The sequence below is a fragment of the Aspergillus sydowii genome (genome assembly GCF_001890705.1).
Source record: "Aspergillus sydowii CBS 593.65 unplaced genomic scaffold ASPSYscaffold_3, whole genome shotgun sequence".
Lineage (NCBI taxonomy): Eukaryota > Fungi > Ascomycota > Eurotiomycetes > Eurotiales > Aspergillaceae > Aspergillus > Aspergillus sydowii.
Window position 1 is genome coordinate 2,477,594 of NW_024467861.1, and position 18,477 is coordinate 2,496,070.

Below are 18,477 nucleotides of genomic sequence, written 5' to 3' on the forward strand. Positions count from 1 at the left end.
ACTCGTTTTTCCCCCACTCCACAGTCTTCACATTGGGGCAATTGCCAAGCGTATTTTTCCGACTCAGTTGACCTTCTGACGCGATCTGGGTTTCTCCAAGCTATTACTAGGGAACTCCAGGGTGGGCGGTCATTTCATGATGAATGGTCTGAGGGAACCGCTCTCAAAGAATATGACGGAGAGACTCAGATGTCCGAGTTCAGACCGTCGTCATGAGCCTTGGAGGGAAACAAATGACCGATAGCACTGACACTGTGTACAGAATGTTGTGGGAACAACAGCAATCAGCCAATCCGACACTGGTCTGGGGTGGAATTCTGGTCATCAATTATTCAAGGATAGCACTCGAGATCGGAGGGCCTTTCTGCGTGTTCATCGTTAACCACCGGCACATTCCAGAAGTTGTTTCCTGAGGCCGCAAGGAACGATCTTGGCGTTGTCCTGTGCTTTTGGGGCCCACACATGATTATGTGATTGCTCTAACCAAATATAGAGGGACCCACCACGTGCATCTTTAAAGGGCTTCGATTCCTCCATCAATCCCGATGACAAGGACGTATCCCTGGCTTCCAAGAGCTTCCAGACGGATTCCACGGCTCTATTTGCTTTCTTTTTCTCCCCAAGCGAGGCTTTGACGCCATGAACCCCTGCGCCCGCCATTATCCAGACCCAACGTGTCTGAAATTCGGGGTTGGATTTGCTCCTGTAGTTCGCGCCATGGCCCACCAAGCTCCCTGTCAGATGGGCTGTGGTGCGATTACAGGAGGACGATTGCTGCCGAGTCAGTTATCAGGATGTCTATTCGAGCGTTGCAACTCCGGCAGCACGGGCGTCCATGGCCACTTATTATTTATATTGCATCCTTGCCCCGGCCCCTGAGTGATCATTACGAGTCCTTTTGTGATAAAACTACTATGGGGCAATCACTGTTATGGCACCCTCCTACAATGCAATCAAGCACAATTGGCGCCTATTTTCTCCCACGGAGAGGCGCAACATAACCATATATATTCTGGGGATTATGATGTACAAGTTTGGTCTGGAGGCATTCAATGGGTCTATCGTGACTCTCGCAACTAATCGATACGATAACGATGCTTGGGTTTCCGGCACCACACCCAAAACCTTCGAACGAGTTGGACTCATGGTGGGCCTAAATCAGGCCTGTCAATGTGTCGGGTCTATCCTGATCGCCCCGCTTATTCGGAGGTTCCCTTCCCGACTCGTTTTGGCGGGTGCCGTGCTCGTCTTTGGCCTTCTCAGCGCTCTACTTCTCATTATCGATGCTAGCACAGGCGGTAGGTTTTGCCCGCCAGCCTTCCGCAAAAAGCACCCTGAACATGACTTTCATTACTACGGCGAATACAATACCGATGGCATCATCCCCGTCTACTGCGTTGCTGGGATCGCTTACGGGATGGTGGAATTGATTCGCCGTGTTATTCCTCGGGACCTGGTCGGCGGAAATGTCCAGAAATTGCGCCAGGTGGATGCTTTGGTGCATATATTCTACGAAGTGGCTGGGACTAGTGGTGCTTTCTGCACCGCTTTGGCTCTTATTCCCTACTTCGGAAATAACTACTCTTTTCTCATTACTCCCATTTGTTTTGCGCTGGCGGCCGTGGGTTGGTTCTTCCTCACCGATCATGGGTTCCAAAGTCAACGAACCGAAGTCCTCGAAGATCAACCACCATATATTCAGGCCGTCGTCGTCGGATTCTGGCTCTTCCTGGAGTCCATTTGGACCGGAGCCAGACTACTGTTTACCTCTCGAAAGTTTCTCTGGCTGCTGCCCGGATACTCAATCGCCTTGTACGCCCATCGGTATCTCGAGAACAGTATAGCTCCCGCTATCGCCCGTCGCTATCTCGGAAACGCAGCTTGGTCGCAGATCATAGTTGGTGGCTCGAACCTGGGCGAGCTTTTTGGCGCGCTGTTTGTGATCCTCTTTACCGACACGGTGGCAACGCCGATTCCCTGGCTTCGACTGGATGCAATCCTGCTTCTCATAACATGGTATTTGCCATACTGGCGGCCTGAGCAACACAATGTTTCGATGGCGTGGATTGCTGCCGCCACATTTCTACCGATCTCTTTCGGGTGGGCCGCCGGCGACGTGTCGTTGGCAGCCTATATACAAGCATCACTTGCCCGAGTCGAATCCAAAACCCGGAACGTCTCCTCTCTAGGTGCCGTAATGGCATTCCTTTACTCCACCTATATCGTTCTTTACGCGATAACCTCTCCTATACTTGGCAGCTATATCGATCACGTCTACGAGGAGACCGGGGGGACAGATGGCAATGGTAATATCTTTGAGGCAATACGGAATGTGGGTAGCGTGCAGTTTACCGTGGTTGCGGCCCTTGTACTGGCAGCCACCTTTGTGCCAAAGGGGTCTCTGTCTCTAAACCCTAAAATGCTTGACGATGAAGACCTGGAGCACGAATTACCGGGTCTCGCGCAGCTCTCTTCGAAAGAGGAGCTGAACTGAGAACGCCAATACAAGTGGTTTAAATTACGATACAATCAATATTGAATTTCATCTTTAACTAATAACATTCTCTTCTTCATCTCAATGACATGTACCTCGCTTAAATTTTCAATCAATGCACAGGCGGATATCTGATATCTCCACCCAGCCGACAGGTTAAACCTAAAATTAGATCTAGCTAGATATTCATGCCATGATTAATGCTTGAACATGAAAAAGAAAAAGAACATCTGCAAAGAGCCATATCATTTCGGTGTCTCCGCCTCCAACTCTGTTGGTCCTCCCGTCCTCCCAACCAGATGACGCGGCAGGGTACTCTGATCCCATATCCAATAGGGCTGCTGTTGCTGCCCAGGCTGTAGCAGTGGGCTACCCTGCCTCTGCGAACCCAACGGGCTCGAAATTCCATACCCACCCTCAGGAGGTGAATAAAGCCCGCTTTGTGCCTGGGCTAGATTCTGGTCCATCGGGGCGAATATCGGTCCTTTCATTAGCCCAGGCCCAAACCCACCAGGGTCACTGACAGGCGAAGCTCCACGCACGCTCGTACTCAGGTTTCGCGGGACGCCGGTGCTACTGGTCGTAGTATCGACCTCGCTCTTCCCAGTACCGGCGCCGGCAGTGGCTGCGGAGGCGGAAAGTGCCCATTGCGCAGTGCGGCCTTCGCTTGTGGAGGCACCTTCGTAGGAGTGAGAGAAGAATTTCTTGTACGCCTGGTTTCGGGCGAAGAAGTAGATGAGAGCGCAGAGAACTGCCACGAAGGCCACAGCTCCAATGACGATGCCTGCTATTGCGCCGCCGCCGAGCTTGTTTGAGGAAGCAACGTGTGCGTTCGATGTGGTTTCGGACGGGTTATGTGTGGCGGTGGTGCCGGAGTCGCCTTCTGCCGGCATGGACTCACCCGGGAAGAGCATGTAAGGGGCATCGAGGGCGGCTTTTTTCTGGGACTGATAGGATTTCTGCGTGGTCTGAACTATGTTAGTTTTGATTTGGTGGTGGGGGAGTAAGCTAGGATAAGGGAGAAAGAAAGAAAGGGAGGTACTGGGTTGATGACGCCGACCATGCCATTTCCGTTGCATGAGTCTATGGCAGTACAGTAGAAGAAAATTGGCTACCGCAGAGACAAATCGGGTCAGCTCAGCACGATACGATAAAGTGATTTAATGGGAAAGTGTGGGGAGAAAGGGGCGTATAGCAAAATACCTCTGCTCGTGGAACCGTCCAATTCCAAGTGGGCAACACTCCAGAAACCTGTCCATTTACCTCGTTGAAGTCATTCTTGATGCCGGAAAAGAAATAGTCGCCATCGGCTGGCACACATGGAGCCCTCCAGTCAGCCTGGACAACGGAGTGGTTGCGCGGGTAGAATTGAAAGACGATCAAGTCACCGACCTCGGCGTCCACTTCATGGGGAATGTATTCATGCGGAGCCTCCTTGGGACCAACTTTGATTGTGTGGGTTTTTGCGGCTGACGATGCCGTCGTAGTGCTGGTGGGCTTTGATGTTGTCGGTGGTGATGATTTTGTGCTTGTATTGTTGGACATGGCTGGTACCAGATAGGGTGATGTCCTCTATGGTTGTGGGAGTAGGTTGAAAGGAGAGAATGACACAGTATTTGAAATGATGTGCAGCGAAGGATAAAAGAACAGGCTAGTCACACAGTCGGCAATGCAGCCATCCTGTGTCAGCTGGACAAAGAACCACTGGCCTGTGTCTGGTCGACGACAGCCCATGGAGTTGAATGAAGCCACCGGGATCAAGTTCACTGGGTTTAGATTGGGTGATGTGAAGACAAAGCGGCAGCAACTCATAATAATTCGTGGTGACTGATATAAAGGACAGGCCAGGCAGGTCTCATCTTCACGTTAAAGGTCCCGACTCGCAGTGGCATACAAACTCTTCAACATATCTCTCCTCAGCAACGAATAGCTTCAAGAGCGTGTCAATATAATATAACAGCGAACTCAGTGAATGCTCTCCAAACATCAATACAGCATTCATACTAAAGTGCAGTCATTCCACCCGCTATGCAACAAAGGAGTATGCTCATCTGACTGTTTTAAAGCCACTCGCAATCAGTCATAAGTAAGCCTTATTCACTTGAGCCTGCAATTGCGAGACCCCGCCTCTCTCTGTGTGTGCCAGCTCAAGTTCGCGCCTGGCAACATATTACAAAAGTCTTTGCTCACTCCATATACTCTCGGCAAAACTTATTAACTCATGCTCTTGGATGATTAGGTCTCGCTCCAGGGAGTTGTAAGGAGCACGATTGATCATTTTGTTGAAGGGCAGAGTCAACTGTGTGGTAGTGGTAGTCGTGTTATTCATGTATGATTTTCCGGTGACTAGTGTCGTATTATTAGTTCGAGATAACGAGAGGATTTCAGTACAACGCGCGGCCGGAGAGGATGATCCTGTAGTGATACCGTATGTCCACGGCATAAGTTCCCAGCGGCGCAATATAATCTCAGGGGTTTCACGTTTGATACTGATTGTAACCACGAGTTTCACACATGAGGAAGTTTCAAGCCAACCATGTGCGTCAATAGCTAGCCGTCGCTGTGTTTCTGACAAGCCTATTTCAACAACAAAGGTCGGGTTTGTGCTCGCCGAAGCGGGAGCCCAAGAACAATCAGGCTCCTTCTTCCATGCACCGACTGTAATGGTCGAAGAACCCAGAGGTCTCATCTCACTGTATATATTCATCGAACGCAGCTCTAGAGATATCAAGATGTCAAACGACCTTATTGCCAGCTCGTGCGCGGGACTTGGCATGACTTTTGCTACTAAGATTCCTGTTTCTGTATTGAAGGTGAATCGACAATATTTGCTGACAGAAGACCTATCATCACTGAGTTTCGCAAATTGGTCAGTGGGCACAGACGTGATAATAAGATACTGATCTTGAGTTTGGTTTTCCAGAAGCGCTTGATGGAGAAACCCCAGGGACCTTTTTAGGCTCTTGTTTGTAGTGAAGATCTCCCGTGGCCTATCCTTGGTAAGTTGTGTAAAAGGATCGATTTCAATATCAACTGAGGACTCAAAGTATGAAATTTCAGACGACGGAGTCTGGGATCCATTAGATATGGGTTCTATGAGATTCATGATTGAGAAGGTGGTGATGGGAAACTTGGAGTATGAAGAGGCAAGCATCCACGAGTGATGGAAAGAGAAAGTGTTACTCAGGCGGGGCCCGGGAGTTTCGCTTGCTTCCGCCAGCGGGCGATCCACGCTACCCTTCCTGGGCTAGCGTGCAACCATAGAATCACGTGTGGGTCCTCGCTGCTAACCACTCGACTCTCGAGAGCGACTGGCTGCACAGCACCAGCTTGTGGGCCCTGAGTTTTTATCCAGGGGTTATGATTGTCATGTCCGTAAACTTCGAACTACGATAATAGCTGTAGCCGGTGTTAACGTCACTCTCGATGTCCAATCAATAATACTCGCCTTTTCAAACAAGCCAGAAGGTTTCCGGTTTCCTGCTCATGCGTTGGCACCAAGGTCACGGGCTTAGTTTCAGTCTCCGCCATTTTCAGCGGCAAGAGTTGGGGAAGAGGGCATTGATGAAACGGTTTTGAAAAGAAGGAGAGCCCAACACTGAAAAGGTGCGCAATGACAAAGCTCATGCAAGTGGCCAATAATGGAGGAGAAGTTTGGGGAAGGGACTTCTGGAAGGGCACGTTGAGTTGGATCGAGGACGTTTGAAGAGAGGAGAGATTCCCTCGTAGCAAGGGTATTTCCAAGTTAAGTACAAGACGTTGAACATAGTTAACAAGAAGAGAACCAGGAGGCTGAACGGCACGGTGAATATTCCTATTGTTTGAAGCTACCTATTGTCTTGACCACAACGTTGAGGCCCAAGCGAAGGCTGGATCTCATGTCAATAGGAGCAGAATAGAGTAAATTCGAAATTGCCAGGCTTTCCTGCGTCTGTGCATCGTAAGTGCATGAGGGATTCCCTCATCTCAATGCACAGTATGAATGGCATAGACTAACCAACGCTCAGGCCAGCTTATACTCATCTATGCCATCTGAATCGCTCTCACTTTCACCTTCAGGTTCTACACCAAAGCCCGCTTCAACATAGTTGGTTTATCCAGAGTGAAGATACACGAGTCCACGACCGCTACAAGGGTTTGAGTATGTCACGAGAACTGTAGTAACACTACGAACTCTGTAGGTCCCGTCGTCTTCTCATCATCTGCTGTTTTGGGAACTTAGCGAGTGGCAGGGTCGGCGCAGTTGCTAATCCGGCTCACAGTATTAAACCACATTCTCGTCCCCATGATTGGGGCCCCAGAATCCAGCATCGGCAGATCGAGATTCCACTGTGACCATATGGCCGCAAAGAAGTGGAGGGTTGCACTGCTGGGCTCTACCTGCAAGCGGCAGTCGTGCACGTGACCTTGAAATTGCCCCTTTGCGGCGGAAAAGCGTCCACCTGGTATTTCCAGCCCATAACGCGGTCGTCACTCGTTCCAATTTCTTCCCACCTCCTTTTCCAGCTCAATTTCTCTTGTTTTTTCTTTTTTTTTCCCTGCTGATCGGCCTCATGAACAGGTTTGTTGGCTTATACAAATCTTCCTTCTATTTATATTAATACTCGTTCATTTCGCCGCCGTGGCTTAATTGTTAAACGCCTCGAATCCATTCAAATCACCTCAGCCGATCGGGAATTCCATTTCTCTTAACGCTTTATATGGATTTTTAATATCGCTTACAATAATTTACATTCCCTCTTTCAATCCGCCTACTGCTCCGTCTCCCTCTTTTTACGATCAACAATATACGCAATAATGAAGCTCGGCATCTCATGTCCCGCTATCCTCCTGCTGCTACCTGCGATCACGGCCGCACTCGCAGACCCAACTTCAAACAATGAAAACATCAAGGAATATGCCGCTGTGGAGCGCGACGCCTCTGGGTCCAACGCAATTGTCCCGGATCTCGACGGACTCATTCCCAAGGCATCTCCAAAAGGGACGCAGGACGCCCCCGTTGACGGCAGAGATGGCAGACCCCACGCTGGCCCATGGGTAGAAACAAATGCGGAACGGGACCGCAAGAAATCAGGCATGGTGCCGTCAGTGGAGGAACAACCCCGACGAGACACGAAGTCCGCAGAGCACTGGGATTCTGATGGGCAACCCATCCCCTATTCGAATGACGGTGTGATGGACGACCGCAACAGGGCAACCCCGAAAGAAGGTACTCGGGGAACAGAAAATGGTGTGTCTGGAAAGCCCAACGGCAACGCGTATACCGCGGACAAATCTCCGGATAGCCCCAAGGAGGCGCCTCCGCTACCACATAGTGAAGAGCAAAGGCTTCCCACGACGGGAGATGATACTGGCGCAAAGGACACAAAGGGTTCTGGCACCGACTCGACTCTCGGTGTTCTCGAGGTACTGTGTCCACTCCGCTTCTAAAATGACCTCAAACTAACTGGTTCCGATTTTACAGAAACCCGCAGATTTACCGAATAAACCGCACGACATTCCGCTTCCCAAATCACCTACTACTACCAAAGATAGCCCGGTCGGCCTTGAGAAAGAAAGCTCTTCGGTGGGCGTTGGTGATGGACTTCCAGAGGGAGAGAGTGACGCGTTCCATTCACTCCTTTTCTCTTTTACCATGATCGTTGTCTCGGAGATCGGCGACAAGACGTTCCTTGTGGCCGCTCTTATGGCGATGAGACATCCCCGACTTCTAGTTTTCTCTGCCGCATTCTCTGCGCTGATTGCCATGACCGTGCTCTCCGCCATTCTTGGACATGCTGTTCCTTCGTTGATCCCCAAGACCTTCACGAAATTTCTGGCAGCGGTGTTGTTCTTCATTTTCGGTGCAAAGATGCTGAAAGAAGGCCGGGAAATGTCACCTGACGAGGGAGTGGGCGAGGAGATGAGGGAAGTCGAAATGGAGCTGGAAGAGAAAGAACACGAGCAACTACGAATGGACCGCCGCCGTTCCTCCGTAACACCTCATGCGTTAGAGTCTGGACGCCTGGGTCGTAAACCCCGCTCATCTGCGAATCGCCTTCCCTCGCCACCGGAGAGTCTATCGTCCTCTTCTTCACGCGAATCGTCACCTAGTCCTAGTCGACGGTGGAATGACCTTCTTGTTGGCATGAACAACTTGTTCTCTCTTCTTCTCAGTCCCGCATGGGTGCAAACATTTGTCATGACGTTCCTTGGCGAATGGGGTGATCGCAGCCAAATCGCAACCATTGCGATGGCCGCAGGACAGGATTATGGATTTGTCACTGTCGGTGCAATCGCTGGGCATGGTATTTGCACAGCTGCAGCAGTCATTGGAGGTAGTGCTATTGCTGGTAAAGTCAGCATGCGTGTTGGTATGTATCTCCGCCAATTAATTCAAAGGAACATTTGGCTAATCATTTGAAGTGACGCTTGGTGGTGCCGTGGCGTTCTTAGTTTTCGGTGCCATCTATTTGCTGGAAGCCTTTTTCTAAGGTTGTTCGTCTTGGTGAATCGTACCATGTGCATTAGATACTATTTTATTGTAAAGTATGGGAATTGGGATCTTCTAGCGAATTGTATACCGTCACCTTGCCAGCTATATATATATAAAAGGGGGGAATTGCCTATTGAGTTCTGAAAGGCTACGTTCTTCATATCGCATCTCGTTGATAATAAGCGATGGCGTCATCTATGCTTTCCACTTAAGCATTCTAGGACTAGGGCCTCTATTCATCACTGCCTGATGTCTTGCACGCCGCTAATACGCAAGCCCTCTTCGCTCTTCGTCAAGTCAATATTGGACGCCTGATCTCACTTCCAATACAATCCGACGACTCCAATCCGAATACGCGAGATCACACAACCTTGTGCTCCTCCTTGTTGCTGTCCGCCATTCCGTAATTTAAATGTGGAATGACTTTGAAAGGCTACAAGTAGAGTTGAATGCTACAAAAAGACATCAAGATTGCAGTAGTCGAGGTTTCAGCATTACGGCAAATAATTCACATGTCGACCCCATCCAGGCAGTCCATGCCCGCCACTCCATCTCACTTGCATCCCGCTGTCTGGCGGGTGCTTTTGTCGCAAACTTTCAAGGTTCCTCCTCATGTCTACGTATTATTACCAGGATCGTTCCCACAGATCATTTCTTCGCTGCACCCCTTGGCTCCCAACCTGGATCCGCCATCTCAAAGCTCCCAAATTCAAACCCAGGCGCAACCGAGCAACCCACAAGAGTCCAGTTCCCTAAAGACAGTGCATGCTGCCATTCTCCGCGCTCAACAACAATCTGCGGCCTCTCATTTTGCCAAATGTCCGGGCCGAGAACGAGATCGCGAACAGGTTCGCCATCGTCCCATGATAGCGAGAGTCGCAGCGATGCACCAGCGTAATAATGCCAGACCTCGACGGCGTCGAGCACACGGTGCCAGTGCGAGACTCCGGACTCGCCATCGAGGAGGTAGTAGATGTAAGTGCTGTTTGCGCGACCTTCGGGTGATTTATTTGCGTCTCGGTATGTCTCGATGTAGTAGCCCTTCTCTGGATGGGGTGCGAGGTTCAGCGTTGTAATGACGTCCTGGGCTGTATGTGTAATTGCCATTGTCTTTGGCTTGATTTTGTACTGCGCGCGGTTGTAGTGATGGCGACGAATTTCAACTGTTCCTTGTGGATGGATCGGTGTATATAACATCTTCGCAAATCCCTGGAGACAAGGAGCCACTTTATTTAAACCTTGCTTATATAAACGAGAATTTGCTCAACATTAGTTGAGTCTCGCCGATTATTAGGTGGCAGCGACGCTGAGACGGGTAAGCAGCCACAGTGAGACGAGTCACATCCATCCTTCGATCCATGGAAATCTTTCGTTTTCAGCCAAATTAACTTTCCCGGGCATCCGAGCTCTCCAAATTTGGCCATTTCCCATGATATGGCAAGTATAATATTGGAAATGGTCGTCTCTTTTCGCGCGTCTAATCGTCCGGCGCCCCCAATATTGTACTGTCGAGCCGAGCATGTCGGAAAGGATGGTTTCAGTCATGTGCATTCATCTTGTAGGCTGTCGAGCGTCGACTGACTCGGTTCGGACTAGATATATCGAGATTTGTTTGCGGCCAAACACACTTAGTGGCACCTTGAGTCAGTATGGAGTATATGGTTTGGCGTCCCGGTAGTTGTCTACCTTTGGGTTAGGGATAGGATTAGGGGTAAGGTTAGGGTTGGGGTTAGTGATGATTACTAATTTTTTTTTTTACTAACCCTGTTTATCACCGAAAGCTGCGAACTGCCAAGACAACCTAACATTAGATCAGCCACCCCTTTTTTTCCCTGGCAGCCAAATGCGTTCTGAACTTGCCATCTTCCAATCCTCGGTTTTTATCGACCATCGAACATTTTCATCGTGGTACATTGCGATTCATCGAAAATCTATGTGAACCGATCATCTTCCGGCACTAGCATCTATACATATGTAGTATATAGACCTCCTACCGATTTGCCGCCTACATCATGTTGGGGGGACACTCGCGGTCACGGTCGCGGCAAAATCTCTTCTCGCAGCCGCAAGCGTCTCCGAGTCGCAAACGCGTTACAAGAAGTCAAAGTCGCGAGCTCGAAGAAACCCGCATAGGCTCCAAGGAGGTAAATCCAACAGATGGCCATGGCAAGCGAGAGCAAAGCAAGGGTATGTGGCAGTTCAGGCTGAACAAGTTGTTTACCAAGTCTGCTTCCCGATCGGGTTATTTCTTGGCACTTCCCCAAGTCTACTACTTCTCACGTTTCTCTCATTTGCACTTATTATTCTTTCAATCTCTTTTGTATTTACCTTTGGCTCATCATCGTTCGGTCTGACACTGGATAGCCCTCCCTCCTGTCGTTGAGGAATCCCCGTTCAAATCTCCGAGGAAAACGGTCGCCCACTATGGAAGTTCAACCATCCCGGAATCCCCGGGCGACACCACGAACATTTCGGGAACAACCTTTGTCCAGCTTGAGTCGGAAATGGACCTTGACCCGGAAATGATGATTGAGGTTATTCCTGATCTTGAGCGAGTGGGCAAAAGGGTCCTGGAGTTCCTCGCTCCGAGAACGGCGACTCCGGTAGTGATCGTGAATAAAGCCAAAACGCTCAGTGATCCCAGAAACACCCAAAGTAGACGCCTTCGTCGCTTAACGACAGACCTGGATAACGAAATAAAGCACTTCGGCAGTCAGACCTACCTTGATGTTGGAGACATTGGTCATATATTTGCCTCTACCCTTGGGGGCAGGCGGGGCGAGTTCAGTGACTGGGGACCAGACCCCATCCTGCAATTGGCTAACTGCGCACGCTTTGCAGTTGAGATACTTCTGGCCGGTACTAGTACAAACTCCCAGAGGCAGGCAATACAGAACATCGAGAATCTATTCCCTCTGCCCTTTATGATCGGCCTGGTTGGAACTGGGCAAGAAAAAGCGCCCGGCGAAAGTTCTTTGGAGAAAGAGACCTTTGAGCTTGCTTTACAAATTCGAACGCAGTCCCTGATTCTGCAATTGGAAGAAAATCAGGGTAAGCCTGGGTTCAGCGCCAAGAGCGCTATCAGAATGTGCTTCTTCACAGGATTGTCTCGTAAATCTCCGCTGCGTGGATTTAATCTACCAAACCTTGGTGGTTCTGATGGCACACTTCCCGAACAATATGAAGATCCTGTTCGAAAACATCTAAGCGAGATCCTTCTATCAGAGACGGAGGATGGCATTGATGTTGAGGAATTGCGAAATTCATATCTTTGGAAAAGGTTTGCCCTTCAAGCAGCAATGTGGATCCGCAAGAGAACAGAAGAAATCGATGAGGTATTGCAAATGCGCATGACTGCGCAAGAAGTTCACGACGCATTTTTTAATTCAAAACACCCTAGCTTTGCCAGCACAGTGGGGGGTTCGGAAACGCAGCTGAACGGTGAGACTCAAGAGGACGAATTAGAGACCTCACAACAGCAGAGCGTTGAACAGGAAGTTACTGGTCTGCCAGAGGAGGAGGAGCAGCAACAACAACAACCTAAATCGCCAGCTGTCCAAACCGATACGGAGCGAAGACGGTCTTCGAGACCGTAAGTAATCATCCCAGATATGCCAACTCTTCTAACGTTTTGCAGCTCATACTTGAACGCCCTCTCTATTCAACGCATTACACAGAGACGGGAGCACCTCCGTGCTGGGGTTGAGACGTCTGAAAACCGCCGACAATCCGACATTGTCCAACCAGTCTCGCGAACAGTGAACGAGCAGCCTACCACCAGTCGTCAACGAAGCTCTTCGGACCTGGCCTTGAACCGCCCAGCCCAGCAAAATGTACCGCATAGTATTCCACAGTCTTTCGACGATGTCTCTCCTACTTTGGGTCCCGAAGAGGACATCACTTTCGGGGACGACTCACAACTCTCCATCGGGAACGAGGACCCTCAAATAGAGAGGTCCCGCAGTCCTGCCCCCGTCCCCAGGAGCACAGCGCCTTGGAGTCAGGAATCTGGTACCAGGAATCAAAGCTCAGATGAAAGGACACGCATATGGGAAGCAACCAAGACCGGACCCGGCCGTAGTGTTGCTACACGGTTTATTGACCGGCAACAAGATGCTGCGCGAGTTTCTCCGATCCGAGACAGTGAGTCTGAGGGCGCGGTGAGACGCGTTGAAGAGCGTGCATCTCGCAAGCGTGCACGACGATCATCCGAGTCTGAGCCCGAAGCTGGTCCAAGCCACTTTGATTACGACAGACGCTCGGTTGATCTCGAGGGCCGACGAGCGGAGAAACCACAAGAATCGAGACGCAAGCGAGCACGGGTGGAGGAACCAGAAACCCAAGATGACGCCAATGCGGACACCAACGAAGAAGAAGCGCCCAGTCCAGAAGCTCCAAGACAACGGACTGTGCCACCCAGCTCCCAGCCCACCACCAGGGAATATCCACCCACAACTAGAGTACGCTGGACTGAAGAGGAAGACAACAGACTTCTGCGTTTGATAAAAGATCACTCCACCCGCTGGGCAGTGATCGAGAGACAGAACGACGCACAACCGCCGAGAAAGGGCGAAGCGAAAATTGAAGGACGAGACCAGGGGGCGCTCAAGGACCGTGCTCGGAATATCAAGATTGCATATTATCGGTAAGTGCTTTCCTTTATTGCGCAGCATGGTTTCAATTTGGACTTAGTTATTGACATAATGCAGTGACGGAATTGAAATTCCTCCGTACCTTCAGCCCGTGACGATGAAGAGAAAAGATTATGAGAGGCTTGAAGCGCGCGGGATTGTTGTACCTCGATGATGGATATTACGAATGAATGATGCATTGGACCATTTTGATACCTTTTTTCTTCGGGCGGTTATTCTTTTTGTTTTCTTCGGGTTTCTTTTAGCACCAAATTACCCCAACCATGTTGACGTTATGACTTACTACGCTTATTATTCTCGTTTTATGAAACTACTATACATGAGCCTCGAACGTAGCAAGCGATTGTGGTATCTAATAATCAAATCCATGATGTCCTACCTATAAGCGTAGGTAGGTTAAATAATACTACTAGTAATAGTAGGTATAATAAGAAGTAACAAATGTTCCGGACCGGAGTGTAGGCCCTAATTTGACCACGAAGAATTAAGTCTCGTCGAATCGTCCAGCGATACCGAAGTGTTCCAGCCAGCCCAGTCCAAGCTAGGAGGTATTTATATACGTGTAGTATACATAGCCGTTGCATTCCCACTGCATCGCTTGCCTTCCTCCCACACCCCTGCCCTATTTACACTGCTGCAGTGTGGACATGGACACTGATGTGCAAGGAGAATTAATTATAAAACCTAGAACAAAGGCACAACGACCGAGAGCAAGATAGCACCGAGCATCGAGGCGGGGCTTCCCAGCACCGCAGAAGCGGCATCATCCGTCGGCGAGGCAGAAGCAGCATCGCCAGAGGAAGTAGAGTCTGCAGAGCCAGAGTCGGAGTCAGAGTCGGAGTCAGAGCCGGAGTCGGAGCTGGAGTCGGAGTTGGAGTTAGATCCAGACCCAGAGGTACTGCTGGGGCCCTGAGACTCCTGCGACTGGTTGTTGCCGTTGGCCGTAGTAGTAGCAGCAGCGGTGGTCATGGATCCAGTAGCGATGCCACTGCCGGAGGGATCGTCGTCCTGGGCTGTTACGATGCCTGTAGGGACAGCGGTTGTGGAGGCCTCAGTTGCCATTGTGGTGGCTGCGCCAGTCTGAGTCTCTGCGGGCGCTTCGGTGCTCGAGGACCCAGAGCCGGAGTCAGAGTCAGTCTCAGAGCTGCTGGAACCAGTAGCCTGGACGGGTGCGCCGACCCCCGCAGTCGCGGTCTCGCTCTCGCTCTCGGTGGAAGAAGGAGCGTCGGCCTGAACGGGTGCGCCGACGCCTGCGGTCTCGGTGGGGACACTGGCCTGCACAGGGGCACCGACTCCAGCGTTGGAGCGGGCGCCAGTCTGGACGGCGGCTTGGTCGACGCTGTAGGAGGACTCCGGGCTTGAGTCATCGGCTGTGAGGATGTCGCCGAGTAATTGGGGGTTGGCGGAGATAAGGGGGGCCAGGAGGGCGAGGGGGACGAGGGCCTTAGTGAGCTGCATTTTGGATGTATAGATTTGTTGGTAGTGAATGAAGGAGTGGAAGCGAGAGGTGTCTCTGGCTAGTACAGTAAGGAATGGATGAATGAGCACTGAGAGATGCTCAGTCAGGAGATATGAGGAAAAAGAGAACGAAAGCAGGATGAAACCAAAAGTTCAACGGGCCGTAAGCACCAGCACAGGGACAGCGGCATATTTATTCAAGGACGAACTGGAAAGGTCCAGAGGGCCACAACGGGGAGACGAACCCAACCCCTTGGGTCTAGCTTGGGGCAATGAAATCGCAAATATCGCAGGCTGAAACACAAGCGATATGCCGATCCAAGACTTCGCTTCTCCAGATTCCAAACCAAACTCGAACTGGTTCGTCTGTTCCACACCTCCACCTTTCGAGAAGCCGTTTTTGGCTGCATCCTCAGGCCGTGGAATATTGTGGTTGGCTGCGCCAGGCAATGATGTCAGGATCGCCGCACTATTGAATCTGTCAAACAAGGAGGAGCCGAGGATGGAGCGTGAACTCTGAGGAAGACCTTGCATAGGTCATTTTATGTGTTTAGTGTTTTTGTGCCTGAGGGCACCGAAGTTAATCTGGTCCACGAGACCCCACACCTTGCTCTTCTTCACCTGTGGTTCTATCCCCTGTTTACAGCCAGCCTTGCGCAGTTGGTTTCTCAAAGTCTCCCAGCCAGCCACCTGATGCGGTCAACAGGAAATGTTCAGCCATACGGTCCATACCGACAACCACGGACTTGTCAACACCATGGATGGTGCTTCGATGCCTTTACTCGCAAAGCTGGTGTTGACCATCACCTCGTCCGATCGACAATCCGCTCTCGGCGAAAAGGACACCAGGCGGCCAAATTTCAATCCACCCTGGCCCGGCCTAAAATTCACTCGGTGAAGAAACTTTCAGCCCAGGGCTTGGACATAATACGTATCTCAACTCGAGACCCGTGTTACAATTCTGACAAAGTACCATCTTCGCCCCCAATCAGCCGTTGTGCGTTTCAACGCCAGCACGAGTATCCGGCGCGTTATTATCGGGGGATTATGAGCCGTCTCAAGGATAAGATCGTCCTCCACGCCTGCAGATCGCGGGGAAGATCATACTCTCACGTTCAGTCTCTGGGACTTGATTGATGGACAAGAAATGCTGGTTGGCTTGGGCCGAGCAGAACCACTCCTAACTCAGGAGTCAGGGCTGAAAACCCCTGACATCATCGGCAAATGTATAGTTAGTTATGGAGTGGAGTTTTAAAGCCCCCAACTATTCCTCCTGCTTTGCGATGAAAAGCTCATATCCTGGCCGGGGATTATTCGGGCCTCCGATCGGGACACTGGAGATGGCCCGGTAGGTTTGCTTACTGCTCGGGAGATTGAGCACGGAGTCACCTGCAAGTTTCGGCATTTACTGGCAATCTGCCGTTGAACGGCTGTTTCAGAATGGCGGTTTCTGCCCCCATTATCCACTTACAATTCAATTGCTTCGAGTATACGAAGTACTCCGTACGGATAATTGACTTGGAAACGCAAAAGTACAGGCAACACAAATCTATCATAGCAAACACTCTACTAACCAGCTCACAATCGGACGCTGTATCAGCTCAAAGACTAGCGCGGCTGGTATACAGGCTATTGGCCTTTGAGAGAGCATCAGTCGCCTCACGCTCGATGGTTCGTGCGAGCTCTTCACACGTGGGAATAGACTTGATCAACCCGGCCGCAAGACCAACGGACCAGACTCCCGCGTTAATGTCTCCGGTTTCATATACGCCCCTTCCTCGGGCACCGGACATGAGGTGGGCCACATCCTGGAACTGAGGCTCCAGCTTGCTGTTTTCGATTTTGTGCACCTCCAAAGTAACCTCATTCTGTCAACTAATCAGCAGATGATCTTAGTTTTGGGAGATTAGCTCAAATCTCACCCTGGCCAAGCGTGTCGTGTTCCGGAACTTGCGAAGGACGAGGATAGTGCCATTCTCATCCATCTTGACGATCGCCTCTTTGACGTTCTGGTGGATTGGGGACTCGACAGTGCACATCCAGCGGGTGCCCATATTGATCCTGTTTACGTTAGCAGACATTTATTTCCCATTGCTTTACTTCAAGATTACCCTTGAGCTCCGAGGACAAGGGCCATTGCTAGCCCCTTACCATCGGCGAAACCGCCAGATGCGAGAAATGGGATCTTCAGCTCCTGGGCGCACCGTCCTAGGAGGATCATTGATGTGATGTCATCTTCGACGGTAAGTCAAGTCCTCGTTACCATAGGCCAGGGAGCTACATACATTCACCTCCATGGCCAGCGCTGTAGACACCCTACTGTGTTAGTCACAAACGCAGATATGCGGTTAGAAGGGTTACCCACCATTCGATACTGTACTCACTGTTAGCTGGATACAAAGTTTTAGAATATGTGATGCAATGCTCACCCATCAATGGAGATGCAATCCACGCCTTTAGCCTGTGCCTTCAAGGCATGCCCAAGCGACACGCATTTGTGGATGACAATAACCCCGTTGCTCTTGAGGTACTTGAGGATGGGCTCAGGGTTTCCCGCAGTCTCAATTATTTTGATCCCCTCTTCAACGGCGGCCTTGGCGTAGCCCAAGTAGTCTGGAGCGTTCATGGCAGGAAGCATGGTTATGTTCACACCGAACTAGAGATTACAACTTAGCAACTTTAGGAATGCCTTCCTGATCTCGATTTGGGACAGTACCGGCTTGTCAGTCATACTCCGACAGCGACGGATCTCCGCCCGCAAGGCCTCTGGTGAGGGCTGGGTGAGCGCTGTCTACGGACTGTCAGCGGAGTAATTATTTGTTTTCGATGGTATGGGTACCTTACCAAGAACCCAAGAGCTCCGGCGTTCGCAACAGCAGAGGTCATCTCTTTTCAAAGGTTAGAAGTTAGAAGCAGACAGTTGCCAAAGACGCACCAGCGCGACCAACCCACATCATCCCTACCAAGCCTGGTTAGAATATCTTCGCACATATCTTAAGACAGCGCTCTCACCTCCTTGGACGATGGGAACCTGGACCCCGAGAGTTTCTGTCAACCACGTTTTAAATGGCATTTTTTAGAGCTTCTGAGTAAATATTACTGATAATGATAGGGAAAAGTTGTCGTGGGAATGCAGTAGAAGGATTGTAGGCAGGGCCGGTATTTATTGATTGAGAGGAGCCGAACCGACAAGCCGCGGCCCAAGCAGCCTTCTCCGCGTGAAGTCATCAGATCCAGAGTCAGCGACTCTGCTGACTCACAAGAACTGTCCAAGTAACTAACTACTCGAGTATGCAGAGCTGTTCCATTATATGGGAGCTGCGACATCTGTTTATGTACTCGTAATGCGTATCAATGGGAGTCAGACAGTCGGTGCGATTACCCCAAATCCGACCCTG

General features: G+C 50.5%; 8 protein-coding genes across 8 annotated transcripts; 3 read left to right on the top strand and 5 right to left on the bottom strand.

Moving 5' to 3' along the window:
- Nucleotides 1-931: 931 nt before the first annotated feature.
- Nucleotides 932-2,494, top strand: ASPSYDRAFT_29739 (uncharacterized protein; the record flags this gene model as incomplete). The annotated part of the gene is made up of 1 exon (XM_040844682.1): nucleotides 932-2,494. The coding sequence occupies one exon, from the start codon at nucleotides 932-934 to the stop codon at nucleotides 2,492-2,494; it is 1,563 nt and encodes a 520-aa protein (XP_040705049.1).
- A 122-nt stretch (nucleotides 2,495-2,616) lies between these two features.
- On the bottom strand, nucleotides 2,617-4,351 carry ASPSYDRAFT_808758 (cupredoxin domain-containing protein). Its single transcript, XM_040851065.1, has 3 exons — nucleotides 3,698-4,351; nucleotides 3,537-3,605; nucleotides 2,617-3,462 (listed from the first exon to the last, which is right to left on the bottom strand). Exons 1-3 carry the CDS (start codon nucleotides 4,037-4,039, stop codon nucleotides 2,740-2,742), a joined length of 1,134 nt encoding a protein of 377 aa, XP_040705050.1. The 5' UTR covers nucleotides 4,040-4,351; the 3' UTR covers nucleotides 2,617-2,739.
- A 313-nt stretch (nucleotides 4,352-4,664) lies between these two features.
- On the bottom strand, nucleotides 4,665-5,600 carry ASPSYDRAFT_87798 (uncharacterized protein; the record flags this gene model as incomplete). The annotated part of the gene is made up of 1 exon (XM_040851903.1): nucleotides 4,665-5,600. The coding sequence occupies one exon, from the start codon at nucleotides 5,598-5,600 to the stop codon at nucleotides 4,665-4,667; it is 936 nt and encodes a 311-aa protein (XP_040705051.1).
- A 1,691-nt stretch (nucleotides 5,601-7,291) lies between these two features.
- ASPSYDRAFT_56599 (TMEM165/GDT1 family protein) lies at nucleotides 7,292-8,967 on the top strand (the record flags this gene model as incomplete). Its single annotated transcript, XM_040849242.1, has 3 exons — nucleotides 7,292-7,900; nucleotides 7,959-8,847; nucleotides 8,900-8,967. The coding sequence occupies 3 exons, from the start codon at nucleotides 7,292-7,294 to the stop codon at nucleotides 8,965-8,967; spliced, it is 1,566 nt and encodes a 521-aa protein (XP_040705052.1).
- Nucleotides 8,968-9,246: 279 nt separating this feature from the next.
- On the bottom strand, nucleotides 9,247-10,615 carry ASPSYDRAFT_43162 (cupin domain-containing protein). The gene has a single exon (XM_040846598.1). The coding sequence runs from the start codon at nucleotides 10,164-10,166 to the stop codon at nucleotides 9,618-9,620; it is 549 nt and encodes a 182-aa protein (XP_040705053.1). The 5' UTR covers nucleotides 10,167-10,615; the 3' UTR covers nucleotides 9,247-9,617.
- A 366-nt stretch (nucleotides 10,616-10,981) lies between these two features.
- Nucleotides 10,982-13,775, top strand: ASPSYDRAFT_29744 (SANT/Myb-like DNA-binding domain-containing protein; the record flags this gene model as incomplete). The annotated part of the gene is made up of 4 exons (XM_040844683.1): nucleotides 10,982-11,156; nucleotides 11,334-12,561; nucleotides 12,607-13,614; nucleotides 13,679-13,775. The coding sequence occupies 4 exons, from the start codon at nucleotides 10,982-10,984 to the stop codon at nucleotides 13,773-13,775; spliced, it is 2,508 nt and encodes an 835-aa protein (XP_040705054.1).
- A 265-nt stretch (nucleotides 13,776-14,040) lies between these two features.
- ASPSYDRAFT_807638 (uncharacterized protein) lies at nucleotides 14,041-15,426 on the bottom strand. The gene has a single exon (XM_040851056.1). It carries the CDS (start codon nucleotides 15,077-15,079, stop codon nucleotides 14,306-14,308), a length of 774 nt encoding a protein of 257 aa, XP_040705055.1. The 5' UTR covers nucleotides 15,080-15,426; the 3' UTR covers nucleotides 14,041-14,305.
- Nucleotides 15,427-16,448: 1,022 nt separating this feature from the next.
- Nucleotides 16,449-18,256, bottom strand: ASPSYDRAFT_807014 (NAD(P)H-dependent flavin oxidoreductase). Its single transcript, XM_040851054.1, has 10 exons — nucleotides 18,092-18,256; nucleotides 18,015-18,038; nucleotides 17,924-17,967; nucleotides 17,796-17,870; nucleotides 17,509-17,735; nucleotides 17,445-17,453; nucleotides 17,365-17,384; nucleotides 17,191-17,314; nucleotides 17,002-17,140; nucleotides 16,449-16,947 (listed from the first exon to the last, which is right to left on the bottom strand). Exons 1-10 carry the CDS (start codon nucleotides 18,150-18,152, stop codon nucleotides 16,681-16,683), a joined length of 990 nt encoding a protein of 329 aa, XP_040705056.1. The 5' UTR covers nucleotides 18,153-18,256; the 3' UTR covers nucleotides 16,449-16,680.
- Between the last annotated feature and the right edge of the window lie 221 nt (nucleotides 18,257-18,477).